The 22,515-nt window shown below is 40.3% G+C and overlaps 2 protein-coding genes across 2 annotated transcripts in view; one reads left to right on the top strand and one right to left on the bottom strand.

Annotated features, from left to right (window-relative positions):
- TEX49 (testis expressed 49) overlaps positions 1 to 21,841 on the bottom strand; it is a 33,779-nt gene extending 11,938 nt beyond the window's left edge. The window contains exons 1-2 of the mRNA XM_055336911.1: positions 21,712 to 21,841; positions 13,117 to 13,303 (exon numbers count right to left, since the gene is read on the bottom strand). Of these exons, the coding sequence (XP_055192886.1) occupies positions 13,117 to 13,261 (145 nt within the window). The 5' untranslated portion in view covers positions 13,262 to 13,303; positions 21,712 to 21,841. The remainder of the gene's footprint in view (positions 1 to 13,116; positions 13,304 to 21,711) is intronic.
- A 212-nt stretch (positions 21,842 to 22,053) lies between these two features.
- Positions 22,054 to 22,515, top strand: part of CCNT1 (cyclin T1) — a 29,410-nt gene continuing 28,948 nt past the window's right edge. The window contains exon 1 of the mRNA XM_055337227.1: positions 22,054 to 22,365. Within this exon, the coding sequence (XP_055193202.1) occupies positions 22,205 to 22,365 (161 nt within the window). The 5' untranslated portion in view covers positions 22,054 to 22,204. The remainder of the gene's footprint in view (positions 22,366 to 22,515) is intronic.

Here is a 22,515-nt window from a genome sequence, read left to right as displayed (position 1 = left end):
TACCAGGAGTGAGAACAATCTGAGCTCTGTTGATCTGCTGAACAAGATGAGAGCAAAGAGTTTAGCAACATGGTAAGTGGATGTGAGCAATGGCGCCTAGATATAAGTAGTTTCAGTGGAGTGACTGGGGCAAGAGCCTGACAGGAATAAGTTCATGAGACTGAAGGAGAAGAAATGGAGACAACAACTTTGTCTTTTGAGGAATTTTTCTGTATGTGGGGGCAAAGAAATAGGAAATAGAGGGCTTTAAGATGGAAGAAATTGTAGCATGTATGTGTCCAGACAGGAATGGTCAGAGATGGAAAACTTGATGCAATGGAGTGCAAAATAACATTGGAGTAGTGTGGGGATGCCTGGGTGGCTCAGCGGTTGAGCATCTACTTTTGGCTCAAGGTGTGATCCCAGGGTCCAGGATCGAGTCCCACATTGGGCTCCCTTCGAGGAGCCTGCTTCTCCCATCTGCCTATTTCTCTGCCTCTGTCTCTCATGAATAAATAAGTAAAATCTTTAAAAAAAAACAACAAAAAAAAAACCATTGTAGTGTCCTTGAATAAACAAAAAGATGGGACCTGATGCAGAGTTGGAGGGGTTGGTTTTAATAGCTGTTTGGACTGTTCATTTAATAGGACACGTGGGCAAAGATGCAGATAGATGGGTAAATGTGGTTTGCGAGAGGTTATAGAAATAATCTTCTAACTGCTTCTGTTTTCACAATTGAAAACTATGAAGTAAAAGGTGAGTTGGGGCATCGGGGTGATTTGGTTAAGCATCTGCCTTCAGCTCTATTTCCAGTGCTTAACACATACTTGGCATAATCAGTTCCTAATAAATAAATATCTGATGTTGGATGAGAAGGGGAGTCTGGACTGTTGCCTTACTGGAGAGCTTTTTATCCTGAATATTATTATATATAATAATTATATATATATGTATTAATATACACACATCTATATATGGCTAATATTTTCTATCAGTCTCTTTCTTGTCTTTCAACTTTATAATGTCTTTTGTTACACAATTTACAATTTTTATTTAGTACAAGTTGCCCATCTTTTGAGGCTTCCTGGTTTTATGTCCAATAAAAAAAGTTTTCCAAAACCACTCTAAGATTAAAAATATTGTTTTCCTCTATTTCTATAGCTTTGTTTTATATATATAGCTTTTTAATCCATCTGCAATTTATTTTTATGTATGATGTGAAGTGGGAGGTCCTTATGATTTTATTCTTAATTTACAAAGTTTGTTTTCTTTTTCTTTCAAAGATTTTATTTATTCATGAGAGATAGAGAGGCAGAGACTTAGGCAGAGGGAAAAGCAGGCTCCATGCAGAGAGCCCAATGTGGGACTCGATCCCGGGACTCCGAGATCACGCCCTGAGCTGAAGGCAGATGCTCAAAGTGTTTTTAAAAAATAGCAAGTGTAGGGGTGCCGGGTGACTCAGTTGGTTGTCTCTTGATGTTGGCTCAAGTCCCTGCCACCACTGTCCCCCTGGCTTGTGTGCTCTCTTTAAAAAGAACCCCATGGAGTGCCTGGGTGGCTCAGTGGTTGAGTGTCTGCCTTTGGCTCAGGTCCTCAAGTCATGATCCTGGCCTGGGATGAGTCTTGCATTGGGCTCCCTGCAGGGAGCTTGCTTCTCCCTCTGCCTATGTCTCTGCCTCTCTGTGTCTCTCATGAATAAATAAAATCTTAAAAAAAAAAAACAACCCTAAAACCCAAATGCCTTTCTAGTTTCTAGTGATAGTTGTACACATCTTTTTAATTTGACATAGGTGTTATGTATCATATTAATCTCTTCTAATATTAAGTCATCATGGTATTCCTGGAATAATTCCTACTTGACAGTAGATGATTATCTTTAATTATATTCTTGAATTTGATCTGATAGTGGGATTTGTCCATTTGTCCATTTATACTTACATTGATCTATGGGTTCCTCTTTTGTACTATATAGTATGTTTTATGGCATTAGTTTTGTGTATTATAGAATTATTTTCATTGCTTTTTGTGCTTTTGAAAATGAAATTATGTCTTAACATTATGTCTTAACAAAATTTTGAAAAAATTCCCTATGAAAATCGTACGCACAGCCTTTTTTCAAAGCAACTGTTTGGCAAGTTTTCCTCTGGTGATCATTGATTTAATTTGGGTTTATACTTATTTATTTTTTAAAAAGATTTATTGATTTTAGAGGAGAGGGCAGGGAAAGAAAGAGAGAGAGCATCTCAGATCTCAAGCAGATTCCTTGCTGAGTGCAGAGCCCAATGTGGGGCTTGAGGCAGGGCTTGATCTCATAACCCTGATATCATGACTGGAGTCAAAATCAAGAGGCGCTGAACTGAATGAGTCACCTAGGTGCCCCTATACTTGTTTATTTTAAATGTCTTATAATCTAAACGTTTTCCAGAAAAAAAAAAACTTCCACAAACCTTTCACTTTCTTGATGGTGTCCTTTGAAGCACAAAGTTTGTAATTTTGATGAAATCCAATTTATTTGCCTGTCACTTATGCTTTCGGTGTCATTTCTTAGAAACCACTGCCTAATCTAAGGTCATGAAGATTTTTCTTCTAACAGTTTCAAAGTTTTAGCTCTTACACTTGTGTCTATGATTCATCTTAAGTTAACTTTTGTATATGGTGTGATGTGGGGTCCAATTTCATATTCTTTGCATGTGAATTTCCAGTTTTTGTAGCACTGTTTGTTGAAAAATGATTCTTTTCAATTAAATTGTCTTGCATTCTTGTTGAAAGTCTATCGACCATAAGGGTAAGGGTATATTTCTAGACTCTCAATTCTATTCCATTGATCTATCTATACAAGTCAGTCCTTATGGCTAGTACGACACTGTCTTGATTACTGTAGCTTTGTAGAAGATTTGAAATTGGGAAATGTGTTCTCCAACACTGTTGTTCTTCAAGATTGCTTTGATTATTCTAGGTCTGGTGCGTTTTCATATCAATTTCAGGATATCTTGTCAATTTTTGCCAGGAACCATTATCTTTGGATGATATGTCAGCACATATGTCTTAGAATCTCTTAGAATGTCTTAGAATTCTAAGAATCTAAATTGCATCTAGAAAGGGCTCTCAAATCTATCCCTCTCCTACATCCTAACTCACATATTGAATTTGGCAAACATTCAGGAATCTCCAACTTGGATAAGTTTAAGTTTCTATTAGTAATTAATTCTTTAAGATGCTTTAATTTCTTGATGCATTTTAGGACATTAAATGTGAATAGCTCAATATTATAACTAGTAGAAGCTCCACTGAATAGGCTTGCTAGGTTAATTAACGTTCTTCATTTCCTCTGAAAAACATTAAAAGATGCCTGCAACATTTCAGTTGCAGCTGAGAGAGCTACTCTTCAGTGTATCTGCATACTTCTGCTCTCACAAATTAAACTGCATGGTTACCAAGAGTCAGTAGTGTTGTGTTTGATTTTTTTTGTTTCCCAAACAATTTATGGTGGGTTACTTTGTAATTATAATTTTGCAGTGTTAAAAAAGAGCAGTGATTTGTATAAAAACTAAGTTGAATGTATTAGAAAAAATAAAAACAAATTACTGTAAACATTGAGTTAAAATAGATTTGAGTTATAAAATTACCATTTTGCAGCTCTCATAGAAATAATATCACTCAGAACCATCAACAGATAAAAAAACAAAAACTAGTGGGTAAAAATTTGATGAAGAATATTTACATGTTTTTCAAATATCTTCCTGGAAATTATTACAAATTACAAGACAAAAATAGCAACTTGGTAAATTACAATACAAAAATAATTTGACAGTGGAGAAAACTGGCAAACACCATCTTAATGACAAGGCCAAATTTAACATTATCAATGAAACAAAAGGACATTATGAGCCTCCCGATGTGACCTACTGAAGACATGCTGCCGCCTATTCCTGTAGAAAATATATATATATATTTATTTATTTGATTTTATTTATTCATTTATGAGAGAGAGAGAGAGAGGCAGAGACACAGGCAGAGGGAGAAGCAGGCTCCATGCAGGGAGCCCGATGTGGGACTTGATCCCGGGTCTCCAGGATCCCACCCTGGGCTGAAGGCGGTGCCAAACCGCTGAGCCACCAGGGCTGCCCTGTAGAAAATATTTATACCCAATGTAACTATGAGAAACATCAGACAAACCCATATTAAAGAAAATTCTATAAAATGTATGCACTATTAAAAAAGTGTCAATATCATGAAACACAAAAGAACATGGGAATTGTTCCAGATTAAAGGAGACTAAAGAGCCATGCCAACTAAATGCAATGCTGATCCTTGATCAGATCCTGGAAGGAAAAGTTTTGCTCTAAAGGACATTAATGGGACAACTGGCAAAACTGTAATATAGACTACAGATAATTAGATAATAGTTTTGTATCAATGTTAAAATTTGATGAGTTTAGGGGATGTCTGGGTGGCTCAGCGGCTGAACATCTGCCTTTGGCTCAGGGAGTGATCCCGGAGTCCCAGGATCAAGTTCCACATTGGGCTTCCTGCATGGAACCTGCTTCTCTCGCTGTGTCTCTGCCTCTCTGTGTGTCTCTCATGAATAAATAAAATCTTTTAAAAATTTTGATGAGTTTAATACCTGTATTGTGGGTTGTTATCTAAGAAAATGTTCTTATTCTTAAGAAATACAAACTGAAATATTTGGTAGTAAAAGAATATAATATAAGCACTTTATTCTCAACTAGATGAGAAATATATATCAGCTGGTACATATAAGTCATATATTTGGAAAGAAAGAGTATGAGAGGGAGAAGTAAAGCAAATGTGGCCAAATATAATTGGCTAATTTGGGTAAACAGTGTAGGGAATTTCTTTGTACTAATCTTACAACTTTTCTATAATTTTGAATTATATCACCAAGGAAAGTTTTTTTTTTTTTTTTTTTTTTTACCAAGGAAAGTTTTTAAAAATAATTGACCATATAAGTTTCCTTTCTCTCTCAAATTTGTTAAAATGACATCAAAATAACAATGGCATTAACCTGCAAGGCAAAGAGAGAGACAGCAAGGATATAAGGGCAGATGAAACATTTCAGGAGAAGTATCTTTTGCAGAAAATAGAAAGTGGACAGAAGGGTGGTAACTAACCTTTCAGAATGGGAAAAGTTCTAACTTAATTTTCTGCAGTGGAGGACAGAACTAGAATTGGGCTAATCCATCTGAGAGGTTCAAATCTTGTAACAGGTATCATAGAAGGCAGGAGTAAAGAAATAGGTCTGAGCACAGGAAGGTGGATACAGAAACTGTCTACAGAACATGCAGCATGAGCACACAAACCACCTTCCCCAACAAGGATATGAAAGATTTCTCTCCAGCAATTCCACTTCTGGGTATATATCCAAAGGGAAAGAAAACAAGAGCTCAAAGAATTATCTTCATTCTCAATTTCTTTTTTTTTTTAAGATTTTATTTATTTGTTCATGAGAAACACAGAGACACAGGCGGAGGGAGAAGCAGGCTCCACACAGGGGGCCGAATGTGGGACCCGATCATGTGACTATATGATCACGCCCTGGGCCAAAGGCAGACTCCCAACTGCTGAGCCACCCAGGGATCCCTTCATTCTCATTTTCATTCCAGCATTATTCACAAATAGCCAAGATGTAGAAATCTAAGTGTCTGTGAATGGATTAATGACTAAAAAAGATGTGGTATATATACACAGTGAAATATTATTTAGCCATCGAGAAAGAAGAAAATCCTGCCATTTGCAATAACATGAACAGATCCTGAGGGCATTATGCTAAGTCAGGTAAGTTGAACAGAGAAAGGCAAATACTGTATGATCTCATATGTGGAATCTAAAAAAGCTGAACCCAGGAACAGAGAGTAGAATGGTGGTTACTAAGGGCCATTGGGTGGGGGAAATGTTGGTCAAAAGTTACACATTTCCAGTTTTAAGATGAATAAGTTCTGGGGACCTAAAGTACAGCATAGTGATTATAGTTAATAATATTGTTTTTATATATTTGAAAGGTGCTAAGAGAGTAGATCTTAAATGTTCTTACCACAAAAAAAAGATAATTATGTGATGAGATGGAAGTGTTAGCTAGTACTATGGTGGTAATCATTTTGCAATATATAAGCATATCAAATCAACATGTTAAATTTACATGTTTTATGTGAATTACATATCCATAAAACTGAAAAAAGTTTCTTTGGAGGAACTGAATCTAACAGGCATTGCACTCCTAGCCAAGATTCACCATGAGGGGTGGCATATGGCACAGGACTAAAAAATCTGATTATGTGAAAATCAAGATCCTCAAATGTGTGACTCTTAATACCCCCTTTCTCCTGTCCTGGTCCTGGTAGGCTGGCAGACAAGCACATAACCAATCCCCAGAGAAACAATTATCAGATCCTTCCCTGGAAAAATTGTAGATATACAGAGGAAAGCTCCCAGTGAAGCCCACAATGGACTCCCCCACACATAGGCTTTTAGTTCATCACTCCCTTTTTTTTTTTTTTTAAAGATTTTATTTATTCATGAGAGACACGCAGAGGGAGAAGCAGGCTCCATGTAGGGAGCCCGATGTTGGACTTGATCCTGGGACTCCAGGATCATGCCCTGGGCCGAAGGTGGCACTAAACCACTGAGCCACGCAGGGATCCTCTTAGTTCTTCACTCTTCAATTATAATGGAAAGCCACGGATCACCAGTTGTTTGACAACAGTCATCAGAGAAAGACAGAGACAAAATAAACTCATAGGAAAAAGAGCACAGAGGAGACAGAGCTAATGCAGGACCAGAACCTCAAATAAAGCAGAATATCTGTGAAGAAAAGAGAGACGATATGGACAAGGAAAGTCAGAGGACCAAAAATGGCCCTTGGAACTTAAACATAGTAACAAACAAAGTTCTGATACCAAGGTGTGTTCCTGTATGTCTGCAACTTCTTCCATACTTTTAAAAAGATTTTATTTATTCATGAAAGACACAGAGGGGAGAGAGACACACAGAGACACAAGCAGAGGGAGAAGCAGGCTCCATGCAGGGAGACTGATGTGGGACTTGATCCTGGGGCTCCAGGATCACACCCTGGGCCGAAGGCAGGTGCTAAACCACTGAGCCACCCAGGGATTCCCTTCTTCCATACTTCTTGAAGAAGTAGAGCTTGTTTCACCTCACCTTGAGTGTGGGCTGCATTTAGTGACCCTCTTTTAACAGAATAAGGTGGAAGTAAGAGTCACTTCTAAGATGTGGTCATAAAAAGGCATTGTGGCTTCCTTCTTTTCTGGATCACTTGCTCTGAAGTTGGCTAACATGTGAGAACACTGAAGCAGCTTATGGAGAGGTCCATGTGGCGTGAAACTTAGGTGTCTTGTCAACAGCCAGAGAGGAACTGAGGCCTCCAACCATTAGATGACTGATGCTCCTGCTGACATCCTGTTTTCAACCACATAAGAAGCCCTGAGCCAGAACTACCTAGCTAAGCTGTTCCTTGGGCTCCTGATTCACAGAAACTGTGAGGTGATAAATGTTCGTTAAGCCTCTGTTTTAGGATACTTTGTTACACATAGATAATTAACAGAAAATGGAAGATAAAGTTGGGCAATCTCCCGAAGAATGTATTTTTAAAAACCCAAAGAAAATAAAGAGAAAGATTAGAGGATCATCTCAGCAGATTTTATAGCTGACAAGTTCCAAAAAGGAGAGAAAAAATAGAGAATAAATAAAAGGAAATTTCTCAGAAATGAAGGGCACAATTTCCAGATTCAAAAAGTTTGTGTAGTATCTAGTGCAATGAATGAAAAAAGCCCTACAGCAAATTCCATCATTACAATGTTTCAGAACACCAAGGAACAACAAAAAATTAGAAGCTTCAGAGAGAAATAAGTCACATATAGAAGAATCCAACTGGAAGTGGAAGATAATAAAGGCATACTTCCAAATTTTCAGAAAATGAAAAATTTCAACCTAGAATTTCACAGCTGGAAAAACTGACAAGTATGAGGGTAAAATAAAAACCATTTTGGCTTCAAAAATATACCTCCTACACATTCTTAGAAAGCTATTCAGGCATATATTCCAGGAAAGGGAGGGAAGGACAAACCAAGAAAGAAAACATGGGATCCAGGAAATAGGGAATAAAACCTGGGAGAGAGGGATCCCTGGGTGGCGCAGCGGTTTGGCGCCTGCCTTTGGCCCAGGGCGCGATCCTGGAGACCCAGGATCGAATCCCACGTCGGGCTCCCGGTGCATGGAGCCTGCTTCTCCCTCTGCCAGTGTCTCTGCCTCTCTCTCTCTCTAACTATCATAAATAAATTAAAAAAAAAAGTTAAAAAAAAACAAACAAACCTGGGAGAGGGATGCCTGGGTGGCTCAGTGATTGAGCATCTGCCTTTGGCTCAGGGCATGATCCCGGGTCTGGGGATGGGTCTTGCAACAGGCTTCCTGCGAGGAGCCTACTTCTTCCTCTGTGTCCCTGCCTCTTTGTCTCTCATGAATAAATAAATTCTTAAAAAAATAATAAAAAATAAAACCTGGGAGAGAGGCAAAAGCAAATTGTATGGACAAGAGCTATGCACCAGGTTTAGAGAGTGAACAGTCCAGATGGAATAGGAGAGAGGCAGTTAGGAAAAAAATCAGAATGGATTTATTGTTTTGAGTGATTGAAAAAAATATATATTGGACATTTGACAGATGCTGAAATATTAGGGGAAAAATAATAGTTATATGGAGAACCAAGCCAATGAAAAATGGTGGCAATTCTTAACTCTAGGGGTAAGGAAAAGGTTGAACAAAAGAAAGTTATCATAGTGATATTATTTGGCCTAGCAGTGAACAATTGTTATTAAAGATTTTATTTTAGAGGGAGAGGGAGAGGGAGGAGACAATCTCAAGCAGACTCCATACTGAGTGTGGAGCCTGATGCGGAGCTTGATCTCATGACCCTGAGATCATGACCTGAGCTGAAACCAAGAATCAGACCCTTAACCAACTGAGCCATCCAGGTAACCCATCAGTGAACAATTTTTACACATTTTTAAGATCACAAGACTTGACTGAAACTTTTTTTAAAAAAATATTTTATTTATTAATAAGAGACACACAGAGAGAGAGAGAGCTGCAGAGACAGGCAGAGGGAGAAGCAGGCTCCATGCAAGGAGCCTGACCTGGAACTTAATCCCAGGTCTCCAGAATCGTGCCCTGGGCTGAAGGTGGCGCTTGTACCCAGCAATAATTTTGAATGCCCTCACTATTGATGCGTTTTCAATAAGCAATTACCGGAGACTCGGTACCCACTGGGACATTCTCCTTATGGTCGTTGCTGGCATGAAGCTGTTGCGGACCTCTTTCTGCAACCCAGCTCACCAGTTTATTCACTTGGGCTTCACTGTGATCTTTTTCCATTTTGACTACAAAGACATTTCAGAGAGTTTCTTATTGGATTTCTTCATGGTGTCCATTTTATTTAGCACCTTGACTGAAACTTTTATTCATGTTTTATTGTTGCATCACAAACTTGGTGGCTTAAAACATCATTCTTTTATTACCTCACAGTTCTGTAAGTCAGAAGTCTGGGCAGGCTTGACTGGATCTTATGCTTAGTCTCATAAGGCTGAAATTAAGGTATTGACTGGGTTGGGGTCTTTTGTGGAGGCTCTAAAGAAGAATCCACCTTCAGTCTTATTCAGGTTGTTGGCAGAATTCAGTTTCTTGGTTAGACGGCTGAGCCCTTGCTGGCGGCCAGCCAGGCCACTCCCAGCTCCTAAATGCCACTCACATTCTTTGGCATGTGGCCCCCTCCATCTTCAAAGCCAACAATGATGTGTCAAATTCCGCTCATGCTTCCAATCTCTGAATTCCTCTTTTGCTGCTGGCTGGAGAAAACACTCTGCTTTTAAAGGGCGTGTGTGATTAGATTAGGCCCACTCAGATAATCTCCCTTTCTCCATATAAAGTAACAATCAAGGAGTGTTATCCATACTATTCAGAGATTCCACCCACACTCCAAAGGGAGGGGATTATATAAAGGCAAAGTTCATTGAGGGTCATTCTTAGAATTTTGCCTTCCACAAACATAAACCTGGTGATATAACTATACTGGAAAAACCAGGGTGGGAGAGGAGAAAAACAGTATGGTAAAAGAAAGCTAAATTCTCAACCATCATAACAGGAAGGCAATATATAACAGCCAAAATGGATTAATCAATACACATATGAGCATTTTCTTTTTTATAAAAAGATTTTATTTGAGAGAGAGAGAGTGTGTATGTGCACAAGTGGGAAGAGGGGCAGAGGGAGAAGCAGAGTCCCTGCTGAGCAGGGAGCCTGAAGAAGCAAGGCTTGATCCTGAGACTCCAGGATCATGACCTAAACTGAAGGCTGCCACTTAACCAACTGAGCCACCCAGGTGTCCCGATATGAGGATTTCCTTTAGAAGTAGGAAGGTTAAGTACCAAAAGAAACAACTAGAAGAACTGAAAATTTGTCTCTGGAGAGTGGAGGTGAGGGGACTGGGGTACGGGACTCATTTTTCATTATAAGCTTTTTAGCACTATTATGTTTAATATTACTTTGAAAAAGAATTAGATAACTCTTAAAAAAGATTCTATTTTAGAAAAATAGAGGAAAAGCATGTGCATACGTCGTGGGGAGAGGCAGAAGGGGAGTGAAAGAGACAAGAAAACTGTGCTGAGTGCAGAGCCCAATGAGGGGCTTGATCCCATGACACCAAGATAACCACCTGAGCCAAAATCAAGAGTTGGATGTATAACCAGTTAGTTACCCAGGCGACCCAAGAATTACATAGATAACTTTTAAGTATTTCTGATTAGACACGAGGAAGATACCTAAAAGGTTTGAATATAATAAAAATCATAAGAAATTAAGTTTGCTTCGCATATGTCTGACTCCACTTTAAATAGACTCAAATGGAAATTACAGATGAATTTGTGCAAAAAAAGGGCATGGCACTCATCAACAGACACATTTTCAAAGAAATGGAACTGGCACCATATCAAAAAAATTGGTGAATCTACAATTACATGTATTAAGTGAAACTAAAATATATAAGGTGTACCTTTTCTTGATTTCCCAATTTACAATGTAATCTTTAACTGACCAACTATTTGTCTAAGAGTCTACTGTACAACTGACTCTTGAACACTGGTTCGTTTATATGTGGATTTTTTGGATAAATACACTACAACAAAAGAAAATTACAGTATTGTAAATGTATTTTCTCTTATGATTTTCTTTTTTATTTGAGAGAGAGCGTGCACAAATGGGGGGAGGGGCAGAGGGAGAAACAGACTTGCTGAGTGCAGAGCCTGCTGCAGGGCTCAATCCGAGGACCCTGAGATTACAACCTGAACCAAAGGTAGCCACCTAACCTACTGAACCACCCAGGTGCCTCTACCCCATGGTTTTATAAAGTGAAGTCTTTCTCTCTGCCTTGCCTAAAACGAAACTAATTAGAAACAAGACTCAGGCCTCTTTGGATTGGTACTCTTATTTACTGGAATTTAGGTAGCTAACTGGATAGGGAAACCCCAGGCTTAGTGCTTAGTTCTCTCATGATGAAGCGTCCCATCTAGTAGGGGTAGGCAGGGTTGGAGCAGCCAGGAAAAGCCTATTCTTGGAACAAGGAAAATTTATGGGTTAGGCAAAGTGTGTTTCTTTGAGAGAGGGTGAAGAGCTCCTTATTTGGAGACAATAGCAGCCCCATGGCATAATGCTGGGACCCAGGTGGGGGCCAGCAGGGGAGGACTGGTGTAGGGCTATTAAGGGATTTCTAGGGTTCACCAGTGGGACCCTTTGTACAAATCTTACCTGAAAGCTGGATATATAAAACAGAGCTTCTTTGTTGTCATTAGAAAAAGGACAGAGTGTCTAATAGAGCCCTATACAATAGTGTCTTTCAATCTTAACTTTGTGCTTTATACTTACCAGTTACTCTTCCCTTCACCCCAATAAAACTTTTAGTATCTGTCTACACTTAATTTCCTTCACATGTTCTCCATTCTTTCTGAAATACCCTTTCTCCTGCATTTCTATGCTTTAAATTTATCTTTTAAGATCTTAACCAATTGTCACATCCCCTCCAAAGCCTCCTGTAACTTCCTGTTTTAGTCATTCAAGTATCACTTAATTTATTTAACTACAAATATTTATTAAGCCTCTATTATGTATTAGGCATTGCTAGGCATTCTGGGTATAATATAATCAGATATTTACTCACTGCCTATTAAAAATCCTTCAATGGTTCCCTACAAAATTACAATGCTTAGCATGGCTAACTATCCTAAATTTTCTGGCTCCTGCCAAGCTTTCAAGGCTTACTTTCCCGTCTTCTTTATACTTTATCTGGGGTTCAGTGAATATGGCTCTTTCTCTCAACTCTTTGTTCCTTTGTCTGTGCAATATTCCCTTTCTGTCTACTTGGTGAACTCCCATCATCCTTTTATTCTCAATTCTGGCATTTCCTATATGAAGTCTTCTCTAAAGGATTCTCCTGTGCTCATTAAAATCCAACAGTATCAAGTACTTCTTTTGTGGTTCCACAGTATTCCATAATTTATTCATACACTATATTGCAAATTTTTGTTTGCATATTTATCTTTATTCAATAGCCACTTTACAGCAGAGACTTTATCCTATCCATCTTTGTAACCCCAGTCACCAACATAAAGCCTGGCACAAAATCGTACTTGATAAATGTTAACTAAATGAGCAAATGAATAATAATGCACATTTATTCAGTTGAACAGATTGAATATCTTTTCTTTTAAAAGACTTTTTAATCTATTTATTTGAGAGAAAGCTTGAGAGCGCGCACACACACAAGCAGGGGGAGTGGCAGAGGGAGAGGGAGAAGCAGACTCCCTGGTGAGCAAGGACCCTAGGATCATGATCTGAGCTAAAGGCAGATGCCTAACCGACTGACCCACCCACGTGCCCCTGGATTGAAAGTCTTAATAAGGATATTAAAGGACAGAAGAGGGAAACTCAATGGATAATCTCCCTACTTTATAATTTTAACTGGTGTAATTGTTAATTGTGGGTGACAAAGCTCTAACTCAAGGTAGAAAAAGAAATGGCAAGAAACAGCTCTTCTAACCCTCTACCCTATATTCCTCTTACTTGCTTCTTCAGTTGTGTCCCTTTTCTTGTTCCGAAAGGAATTTTGATACCCCAACAGATACAAGTTGAAGAAGGCCATCTCAGCTCCTCCGTCTTCTTCTGGAATGTTCAGGCTGGAGCACTGGACTCTGTGTTTGGTAACCATGGCAATGCCCTGAAGAATTACTATGACTGACGCTCCCTTTGTCTAAGGAGACACAGGATTTATGGTTTCACAGTAGAGCTAGAGTGAGAGTGGGCTAAATAACTTCAGAAAAAATGCCAGTTACCCTTTTCCTTGCCCCAGTCTTATTTATACCGTAAGTTTCTGAAGGCAGGGATTAGAGCACTGAACTGGGCTCAAATATTAGTTTTACCATATTCTCAGTGTCTGAGTTTGAATAAGTTAAGCCTCTGTTTATTTTAAAAAACCACAGTGGTACCTATTTCATAGAATTATGAGAATTAAATGAGATCATACAAATTTCCTTAGCATAGTGTTCAGCATATGATGGAAACAAACAGTATTCAAATGTGAATATGGTACTTCTCATGAGTCTTTATTTCAAGCAGTGATATGCTGAATCTGTCCATACTGATTTTTGAGCTGCCTGTTAAATTTTCAGGAATTTTGCAAGCTGGTTAAAGCCAGTATTAAAAATTATCTAAATTTACAATTGAATAAATTATTAAAAAGGTAATAAATACTAAAAACTCAACTCTTCCTAATTATTTTACTATATTTTACTATTACATATGTTCATGAAGTTATTTGTATCTATTGTATCTGGATATTCTATTTTTATTATTTTTCACATTGCTTTTCAGGATGGGAAGTTTCTGTTGACATATCTTCAAACTCTGATTCTTTCCTTGGTTGTGTACAGTGCACTGATAAGCCCACCAAAGGCATTCATTTCCTTTACAGTGTTTTTTGTTTGTTTTTTTTAAAAGTAAGCTCTAGGCCCAACATGGGGCTTGAACTCATGACTCCCAAAATCAAGAGTCCCATGCTCTACTGACTGAGCCAACCAGGTATCCCTGTTACAGTGTCTTTTATTTCTAACATTTTTAAAAATTATTTTATTTTATTTTATTTATTTATGATAGGCACACAGTGAGAGAGAGAGAGAGGCAGAGACACAGGCAGAGGGAGAAGCAGGCTCCATGCACCGGGATCCCGACGTGGGACTCGATCCCGGGTCTCCAGGATCGCGCCCTGGGCCAAAGGCAGGCGCTAAACCGCTGCGCCATCCAGGGAACCCTATTTCTAACATTTTCTTTTGATTCTTAGTATTCATCTCCCTGCTTGCATTACTCATATATTCTTTCTTGCCTGTTGTCCACTTTTTTCCAATAGAGTCCTTAGCCTATTAATCAGTTAAATTCCTAGCTTGACAATTCAAACACTTCTGCCATATATGACTCTAGTTCTGATACTGTATTTTTTATCTTTTATTTTTTAAAAAAGATTTATTTATTCATGAGAGAGAGAGAGAGAGAGGCAGAGACACAGGCAGAGGGAGAAGTAGGCTCCATGCAGGGAGCTCGACATGGGTGGGATTTGATCCCGGGTCTCCAGGATCATGCCCTGGGCTGAAGGTGGCGCTAAACCACTGAGTCACTTGGGCTGTCCTATTTTTTGCCTTTTAGCATGTCTTATAACTTTTTTGTAAAAAGTTAAATGTGATATATTGGGTAAAAGGAATGGATGTTTTACATTTATCTGTTTGGGAGTTTGGCTGTTTCCTGTTTGTTATGGCTGTAGGTCTCAGAGGCTAAAATTTCCTGATTTTTGTCTCCCCTGTTGTCTTTGGGTTTCCCTACAGACTCCTTCTTCAATAGGGTCTGAGTTTGTAGTTCTTTCCTTCTTTCTGTTGTAATCTCGTTATTATATAGATCATCTACCAATATGCTGGTAAGGGTGGGCAGATGGGGAAAGTGCTTTATAATTCTATCAGGTCTCAGTATTTTAGTGAGCTTGTGTCCTCTCTGAACTGTGACCTTCACAAATGCTGGAGTTATTTTCCTTTTCCTACATTGGTTAGGCTCTGTTAAGTAGCTTCCATTGAATACAGGCCGTTGTTAAGGAGAACTGAATGCTCTGGGCCTATTTCTTTTCTTTATTTTTTTTTTAAGATTTTATTTATTTATTCATGAGAGAGAGAGAGAGAGAGAGAGAAAGAGGGAGGGGCAGAGACAAAGGCAGAAGGAAAAGCAGGCTCCATGTAGGGAGCCTAATGTGGGACTCGATCCCAGGTCTCTGGGATCAGGCTCTGGGCTGAAGGCGGTGCTAAACCACTGAGCCACCTGGGCTGCCCTCTGGGTCTATTTCTATGTAGGCCAATAATGAAATTTTTCCTTGCCAATAATGAAATTTTTCTCCAACCTTCTTAGTAAGACCTATAGGGCTCCTGAAAGTAAAACTCATGAAACTGTGGGGGCCCTCAAGAGTTTTTTTTGTGTTTGTTTTTGGTCTCTCACTCTATGCCAAGTTCAGTCTCCAGCAATTAGTCAATGGTCCTTTTAGTATTCCTATCAGTTGCTGGTTTCAGAAGTAGTTTCTGCTTCCAATAAGCCATGAGTCTTGTTCTGTCTCTTCTGATTCTTTTTTTTAAAGATTTTATTTATGTATTCATGAGAGACAGAGAGAGAGAGAGAGGCAGAGACACAGGCAGAGGGAGAAGCAGGCTCCATGCAGGGAGCCGGATGTGGAACTCAATCCTGGGTCTCCAGGATCACGCCCTGAGCCGAAGGCAGATGCTCAACCAGAGTCACCCAGGCGTCCCTGCCTCTTCCGATTCTCCAGTTTTTGTGGTGGGGGTTTGCCATGTCCCCCCAAGACTCAAACAAGGGTTGCTGATTTTCAGTTTATTCAGGTTTTTTTTTTTTTTTGTTTTAACAGGAGCAATGACTTCCAAACTCTTTACATAACAGAAACCAGAAGTCCCTATCTATTGTATCTATATGAAGGAAATACTATGTGTTGGTATGTTCATCTCTTCCCAATTCCATGCTCAGTGATGTCATGTTGGTAGCTTGAAATTGGCCATAATGGACAGCCCAGCTGGCTCAGCAGTTTAGTGCCACCTTCAACCCAGGGCCTGATCCTGGTGTCCCTGGATCGAGTATCACATCGGGCTCCCTGCATGGTGCCTGCTTCTCCCTCTGCATGTGTCTCTATCTCTATCAGTGTCTCTCATAAATAAATAAATCTTTAAAAAAAAAGAAAATAAATTGGCCCATAATGGGAGAATTTATTCCAAAGAAATTGGTAAATGTTCAAAGTTTGATTTCTTTTTGACTAGACTTAAGAAAGTGATAGAGTATGTAAATAATGTAGATTAAGTTTAAAAGTATTATCATGTCTATGCCCATTACATTGTCAAGAGCACAGGGGCACCTGGGTGGCTGAGTGGTTTAGTGTCTCCCTTTGGCTCAGGTTGTGATCCTGGGGTCCTGGGATTGAGTCCCATATCAGATTCCTTGCAAGGAGCCTGCTTCTCCCTCTGACTATGTCTCTGCCTCTCTCTGTCTCTCATGAATAAATAACTAAAACCTTAAAAAGCATTCATTGTCAAAGAGCACAAAAAATCAAAAGGTTCATCCAGTTTTCAAAAACTATCTAGTTCAGCAAAGATGTTGCTTAACTCACTGATAAATAGGGATGCCTGTGTGACTCAGTGGTTGAGCATCTGCCTTGGGCTCAGGGCTTGATCCTAGAGCTCTGGGATCAAGTCCTCCGACAGGCTCCCTGTGGGGAGGTGCTTCTCCCTCTGCCTGTGTCTCTGCCTCTCTGTGTCTCTCATGAATAAATAAATAAAATCCTTAAAAAAAAAAAGTCACTGCTAAATAAGTGAGTTCCAACGTAAGTCTTATAGTTTCACCTTTTTTTTTGGAGGGGGGAGAGACAATGGGAGAGGGAGAGACGGAATCTTAAGCAGGCTCTACTGCTTGGCTTTATCTCACGATCTTGAGGTCATGACCTGAACTGAAATCAAGAGTCAGATGCTAACCTGACTCAGCCACCCAAGTGCCCCTTATTGTTTCACTTTTATTTTACTAATGCAAATGAAAATGTCAATGACTAGTCAAAACTTTTTTCATTTGTTGGGGCTCCTGGGTGGCTGAGTCAGTTAAGCATCTGACTCTTTAATTTGATTTCCTCTCAGGTACATGATCTCAGAGTTTTGAGATCAAGCTCCATGTGGGGCTCTCTACTCAGAAGGGAGTCTGCTTGGGATTCTCTACCTCTCTCTCTCTCCCTCTGACCCTCCCTTCGCTTGTGCATGCTCTCCCTCTCTCAAATAAATGTATAAGTCTTTGAAAAAAACCCTATTCTCATTTGTCAAATGCAATCACAGGATGGTTCTTGAATCAAGAAGTTGGCAAAACTGAGTAAAAGCATTTTTAAAAAAATATTTATTTATTCACAAGAGAGAGAAAGAGAGAGAGAGGCAGAGACAGGCAGAGGGAGGAGAAGCAGGTTCCATGCAGGGAGCCTGATGTAGGACTTGATCCTGGGACTCCAGGATCATGACCTGCCAAAGGCAGATGCTCAACCACTGAGCCACCCAGGCGTCCTGAGTAAAAGCATTCTGTGAGAAACAATTGGTGATAAGAAATTTATAATAAAATTGTATATTGTATTTTTTATAAATTGTGTGCTATACATCCTTTTTTTTAAAAAAAAATATTTTTATTTATTTAAGAGAGAGAGCATGAACCTGGGGGCGGAGTGAATAGAGGGAGAAGGAGAAGGAGACTCCTTGGTGAGCTTGATCCCAGGACCCTGACATCAAGACCTGAGCAGAAGGCAGATGCTTAATGGACTGGGCCATCCAGATGCCCCCATGCTATGCATCCTTTATATCAGTAAGGTTTTTTTCTTTTTTAAATTTTATTTATTTGAGAGAGAGAGAGAGAGAGAGAGAGAGAGAGAGAGAGCGCGCACAAGCCGGTGGAGGGGAAATGGGAGAAGGAGAAGCAGGCTCCCTGCTCAGCAGGGAGCCCCATGTGGGGCTTGATCCCAGGACTCTGGGATCATGACCTAAGCTAAAGGCAGCTACTTAACCAACTGAGCCACCCAGGCACCCCTACATCAGTAAGTTTACGTTTAAACTTACATATGTATACACACATATGCAATTATTTTCTGGATAGCTGATTATTAATAATTTACCAGTATATCCACACACCACGGCCAATTTCAAGCTATCAGTATCACATCAACTGAATGTGGAATTGGGAAGAGTTACAAATGGCACACCAACCTTTCATGTTTTAATTTGGAGGCTATATAAATGTTGGAAAGAAATGATCTTAACAGTAGTAGATGATAATGTTCGACATGACATTCATAAGCACAACACAAAATAAGATCAAACCATGAAATATGGTATAATCCTGTATTCAAAACAAGATTAATCTAGTCTAGGAAAAGTAGCTTGATAGGTTTCTTTTACAGGAATCAGTGTCCAATTTAAACTTAAAAGAAGAAAAAAAAAGAAAATTCGTCTAGTTTAAGATTTTGTCAATTATTCTTTAAGGACAATTTACCTGAAGGTTAACATTATTTTGACAACAAACATGTACTGAACACCTACTGTGTGCCAAGATGATGTCCCATCAGGATCCAGAGATGACACCTAAGATCACACAGGTAGTTAAAAGAATAGCTGGGAATTTTAGGGATATTACATTAAATGAAACAAGCCAGTCACAGAGACAAACACTGTATAATTCTACTTAAGAGATCTAAAGCAAAGTAGAAACAAAGTAGAATGGGGGTTGTCAGGGCTGGGAGGAGGGGGAAATGAAGCATATAGGCAGAAGAGTTTCAGTTTTGCAAAATGAAAAAGTTGTAGAGAGTTGTTCTATAATAATGTGAATATGGCTGACACTATGGTACTGTACGTACAAGAGTTGAGGGTTTAAAAGAAAAAAGAATAGCTGGGATTTGAATCAGGCCTGATTCAAAACTCATGTTTAGCAATGGCTATTCCTGCCTCCTTCTTTCAAGTCTTTATCTTCTCAAAGAATAATTTCTCCGACTCACACAGGTCCCTGTCTTCTGTATGGCAGGGTAGCAACCCACTGATTACCACCTGCATTGTCTAGCTTAACAGATCCCTGAAACTTTTTCTCGGAAAATTGTTATACTCAGCCAGGATAGAAAATGCAAAATGGAATCCTCAATCTAAGAGTTTAAATGGAAGACCAGCTGTGCCTGGATGGGTCAGTGGGTTAAGTGTCTGCCTTCAGTTCAGGTCGTGCTCTCAGGGTCCTAGGCTTGAGTCCTGGGATTGAGTGGGCAGGGTCCTGGGCTTGAGCCTCCAGGCAGTTCCCTGCTAAGTGGGGAAGTCTGCTTCTCCCTCTCCATCTGTCTCTCCCCCATTCGTGCATGCATACACACTCTCTCAAATAAATAAAATATTTTTTTAATAATGGAGAACCAGGGATGCCTGGGTGGCTCAGGGGTTGAGCGTCCAGGGGTTGAGCATCTGCCTTCAGCTCAGGGTGTGATCCTGGAGTCCCGGGATCTGGTCCAATGTTGGGCTCCTTGCATGGAGCCTGCTTCTCCCCCTGCCTGTGTCTCAGCTTCTCTCTCTGTGTCTCTCATGAATAAATAAATAAAATCTTAAAGAAAAAAAAGAATAATGGAGAACCAAACACAGGACAGAAATGGGCAAGAGGATTCTGGAAGAAATAATTTTGGCTGTTTAAAAGACAATACAGGGGATCCCTGGGTGGCTCAGCCGTTTAGCACCTGCCTTCCACCCAGAGTGTAATCCTGGAGACCCGGGATCGAGTCCCACGTCAAGCTCCCTGCATGGAGCCTGCTTCTCTCCCTCTGCTTGTGTCTCTGCCTCTCTCTCTCTGTATTATCTCTCATGAATAAATAAAATCTTAAAAAAAATACAATATAATGACTACATAGTTGAAAAAAATGCTTAATCTATTAAAAGAAACAAGTCTGTGATGTTAGAAGTTTGAAATCATAAATTTTTAAATGTTATAACCTGAAATAAGTCATTTAAATCTTCCCAAACCTCAATTTTTCTGGAGTAAAATGTAGCTAATGCTAATTATAGATAGTATATGGCAAAGGAGAGGCTGAAATGGGAGGAAATACTTCTGAGAGTGAATCAGAATCAAACTGAGCAGCAGCAGCATGTCTAAAATGACAAAACTCAAAATATTATAAAACATAAAAAAATTCTAATGCTCTCCCAATTTAATCAAGGTAAATGGTTTCAGAAACGCAAGAATGAGGTCTGTTAAAATGGAAAGAACAATGGAATTAGACTTGACTTAAACACCTACACTTAATAGCAGTGTAGTGTAGGGCAAACTACTTAATCTCCCCGAGCCCTAAATTTCTTCATTGTAGGGTGCATTTATGTGACATGTACTGACTACCAGGGCCGGGACTGTACTAGGTACGTGCTATGGATACAACTCACTTTTCATATAACAACAAATACTATGATGACATCTACTGAATGTCAATAGATTTCCTATGTGCCAAGTACTATTATAAAGCCTTTCAACTGGGCAGCCCGGGTGGCTCAGTGGTTTAGTGCCGCTTTCAGCCCAGGGCCTGATCCTGGAGCCCTGGGATCGAGTCCCACATTGGGCTCCCTGTAGGGGCCTGCTTCTCCCTCTGCCTGTGTCTCTGCCTCTCTCTCTCTCTCTGTGTCTCTCATGAATAAATAAATAATATCTTAAAAAAAATAAAGCCTTTCAACTAATTCCATCTTCATTTAATCCTTCTCAACCTAAAACATAGGTACTGTTGTCATTTACATTTATACAAGAGGTACAAAGAGGTTAAGATATCTAGGCCAGGATCAAACACGCCTTAGGCGTTCAGCGGGGATGTTTCTTGACGGGGGACAATTCTTAAATGTGCAAGGTGGAGGTGGAAGCTTTCCACAACGAAGGGCCAGTTTTAGTTCACTCGTCCACAGAACAGGGACTGAAATAGTACTACTATCTCTTGGGGTTTGGGCCTGATATTTACTTATTTATTTATTTATTAGATTTTTATTTATTTACCTCTTGGGGTTTGGGCCTGCTATTTATTTATTTACTTATTTATTAGATTTTTATTTATTTACCTCTTGGGGTTTGGGCCTGCTATTTATTTATTTACTTATTTATTTATTTATTTATTTGATTTTTATTTATTTACTCATGAGAGACACAGAGGGAGAAGCAGGCTCCCTCCGGGGAGCCCCATGCAGGACTCGATCCCGGGACCCCGGGGTCACAACCTGAGCTAAAGGCAGATGCTCAACCCCTGAGCCACCCAGGTTCCCCGGGGTTGGGCCGCCTTTTAAATGAAAATAGTATATTTAAGAGTAAACAGTGTGTCTGGAGCATGGGAATCCGTAAATCAATACCATTGATTAAATTTGCATTCCGTTATGTGGTGTCACTATGGCGAAGCACAGGAAATTCTTTTCAAAGCTCTAGATAATGCTGCAAAGCGCCTTCGCAGAGTTTACACTGCTACCAAGAACCTAAGAGCTTTCTAGCTGCTTTATATTACGATACCTACGGTAGGGCCACTCTCTTTGATTACTCTTTTCCAGTTTTGGACAATCTCACCTGTTCCCTCTGTCAAGCTCGCTATCCTCCCCCATCTCACGTCGCCACCTCCGTCACAAACGAAGTTCTCCGAGGAACCGCCGAGGGGCGCGTGGGCGGGCGCCTCCTCCCGCCACAACAGCTGCCTGGCCACCTCGTCCACCACGCGACGACTCAGCGCAGCTCTCGCGGGAGGAGACGCGGTTTCCAACGAGACCTTCTAACCCCACCCAACCCTCTAAGGGTCACGTGACTGGCGCCTGCGTCCTCGACTCGAGGTCTTTCCTGGTCTCCTACTGGCGGCTAACTCGGCTACAGGCCGTCGCGAGGCCCATTCCGGAAGTAGCCCCTTTATCTAGCATTCTTTTGCGGAAGCCTGTTACAGCCCAGCCGGCCACCTTTCAGCGGAAGTTCGTCACGTCGCAGTTGCCCCCGCACAGCGGATGTGTGTCGCCGCTTCGGTGACGCTGGGAAGTGCTTGCAGCCTCCGCCGCTGCCTTCTGGTTGAAGCACTATGGAGGGAGAGAGGAAGAACAACAACAAACGGTGGTATTTTAGTCGAGAACAGCTGGAAAATAGCCCATCCCGTCGTTTTGGCCTGGACCCAGATAAAGAACTTTCTTATCGCCAGCAGGCGGCCAATCTGCTCCAGGACATGGGACAACGTCTTAACGTGTATCCTTGCGGCCTAGGCCTCCGGCCTTGCAGTCAGACCCGCCTTGCTCGGGCGTCCAGGCTCCAGGCTTTGTCAGAGACGGTAGAGGAAAGAGGGGGGACGGGGGCTGAATGTCTGGGTGGAGGAGCCCACGGTGGGGCGGGCTGAAA

The sequence above is a fragment of the Nyctereutes procyonoides genome, unplaced genomic scaffold (assembly GCF_905146905.1).
Source record: "Nyctereutes procyonoides isolate TBG_1078 unplaced genomic scaffold, NYPRO_anot_genome, whole genome shotgun sequence".
Taxonomy (NCBI): Eukaryota; Metazoa; Chordata; class Mammalia; order Carnivora; family Canidae; genus Nyctereutes; species Nyctereutes procyonoides.
This window is presented reverse-complemented; position numbering and strand designations above follow the sequence as displayed.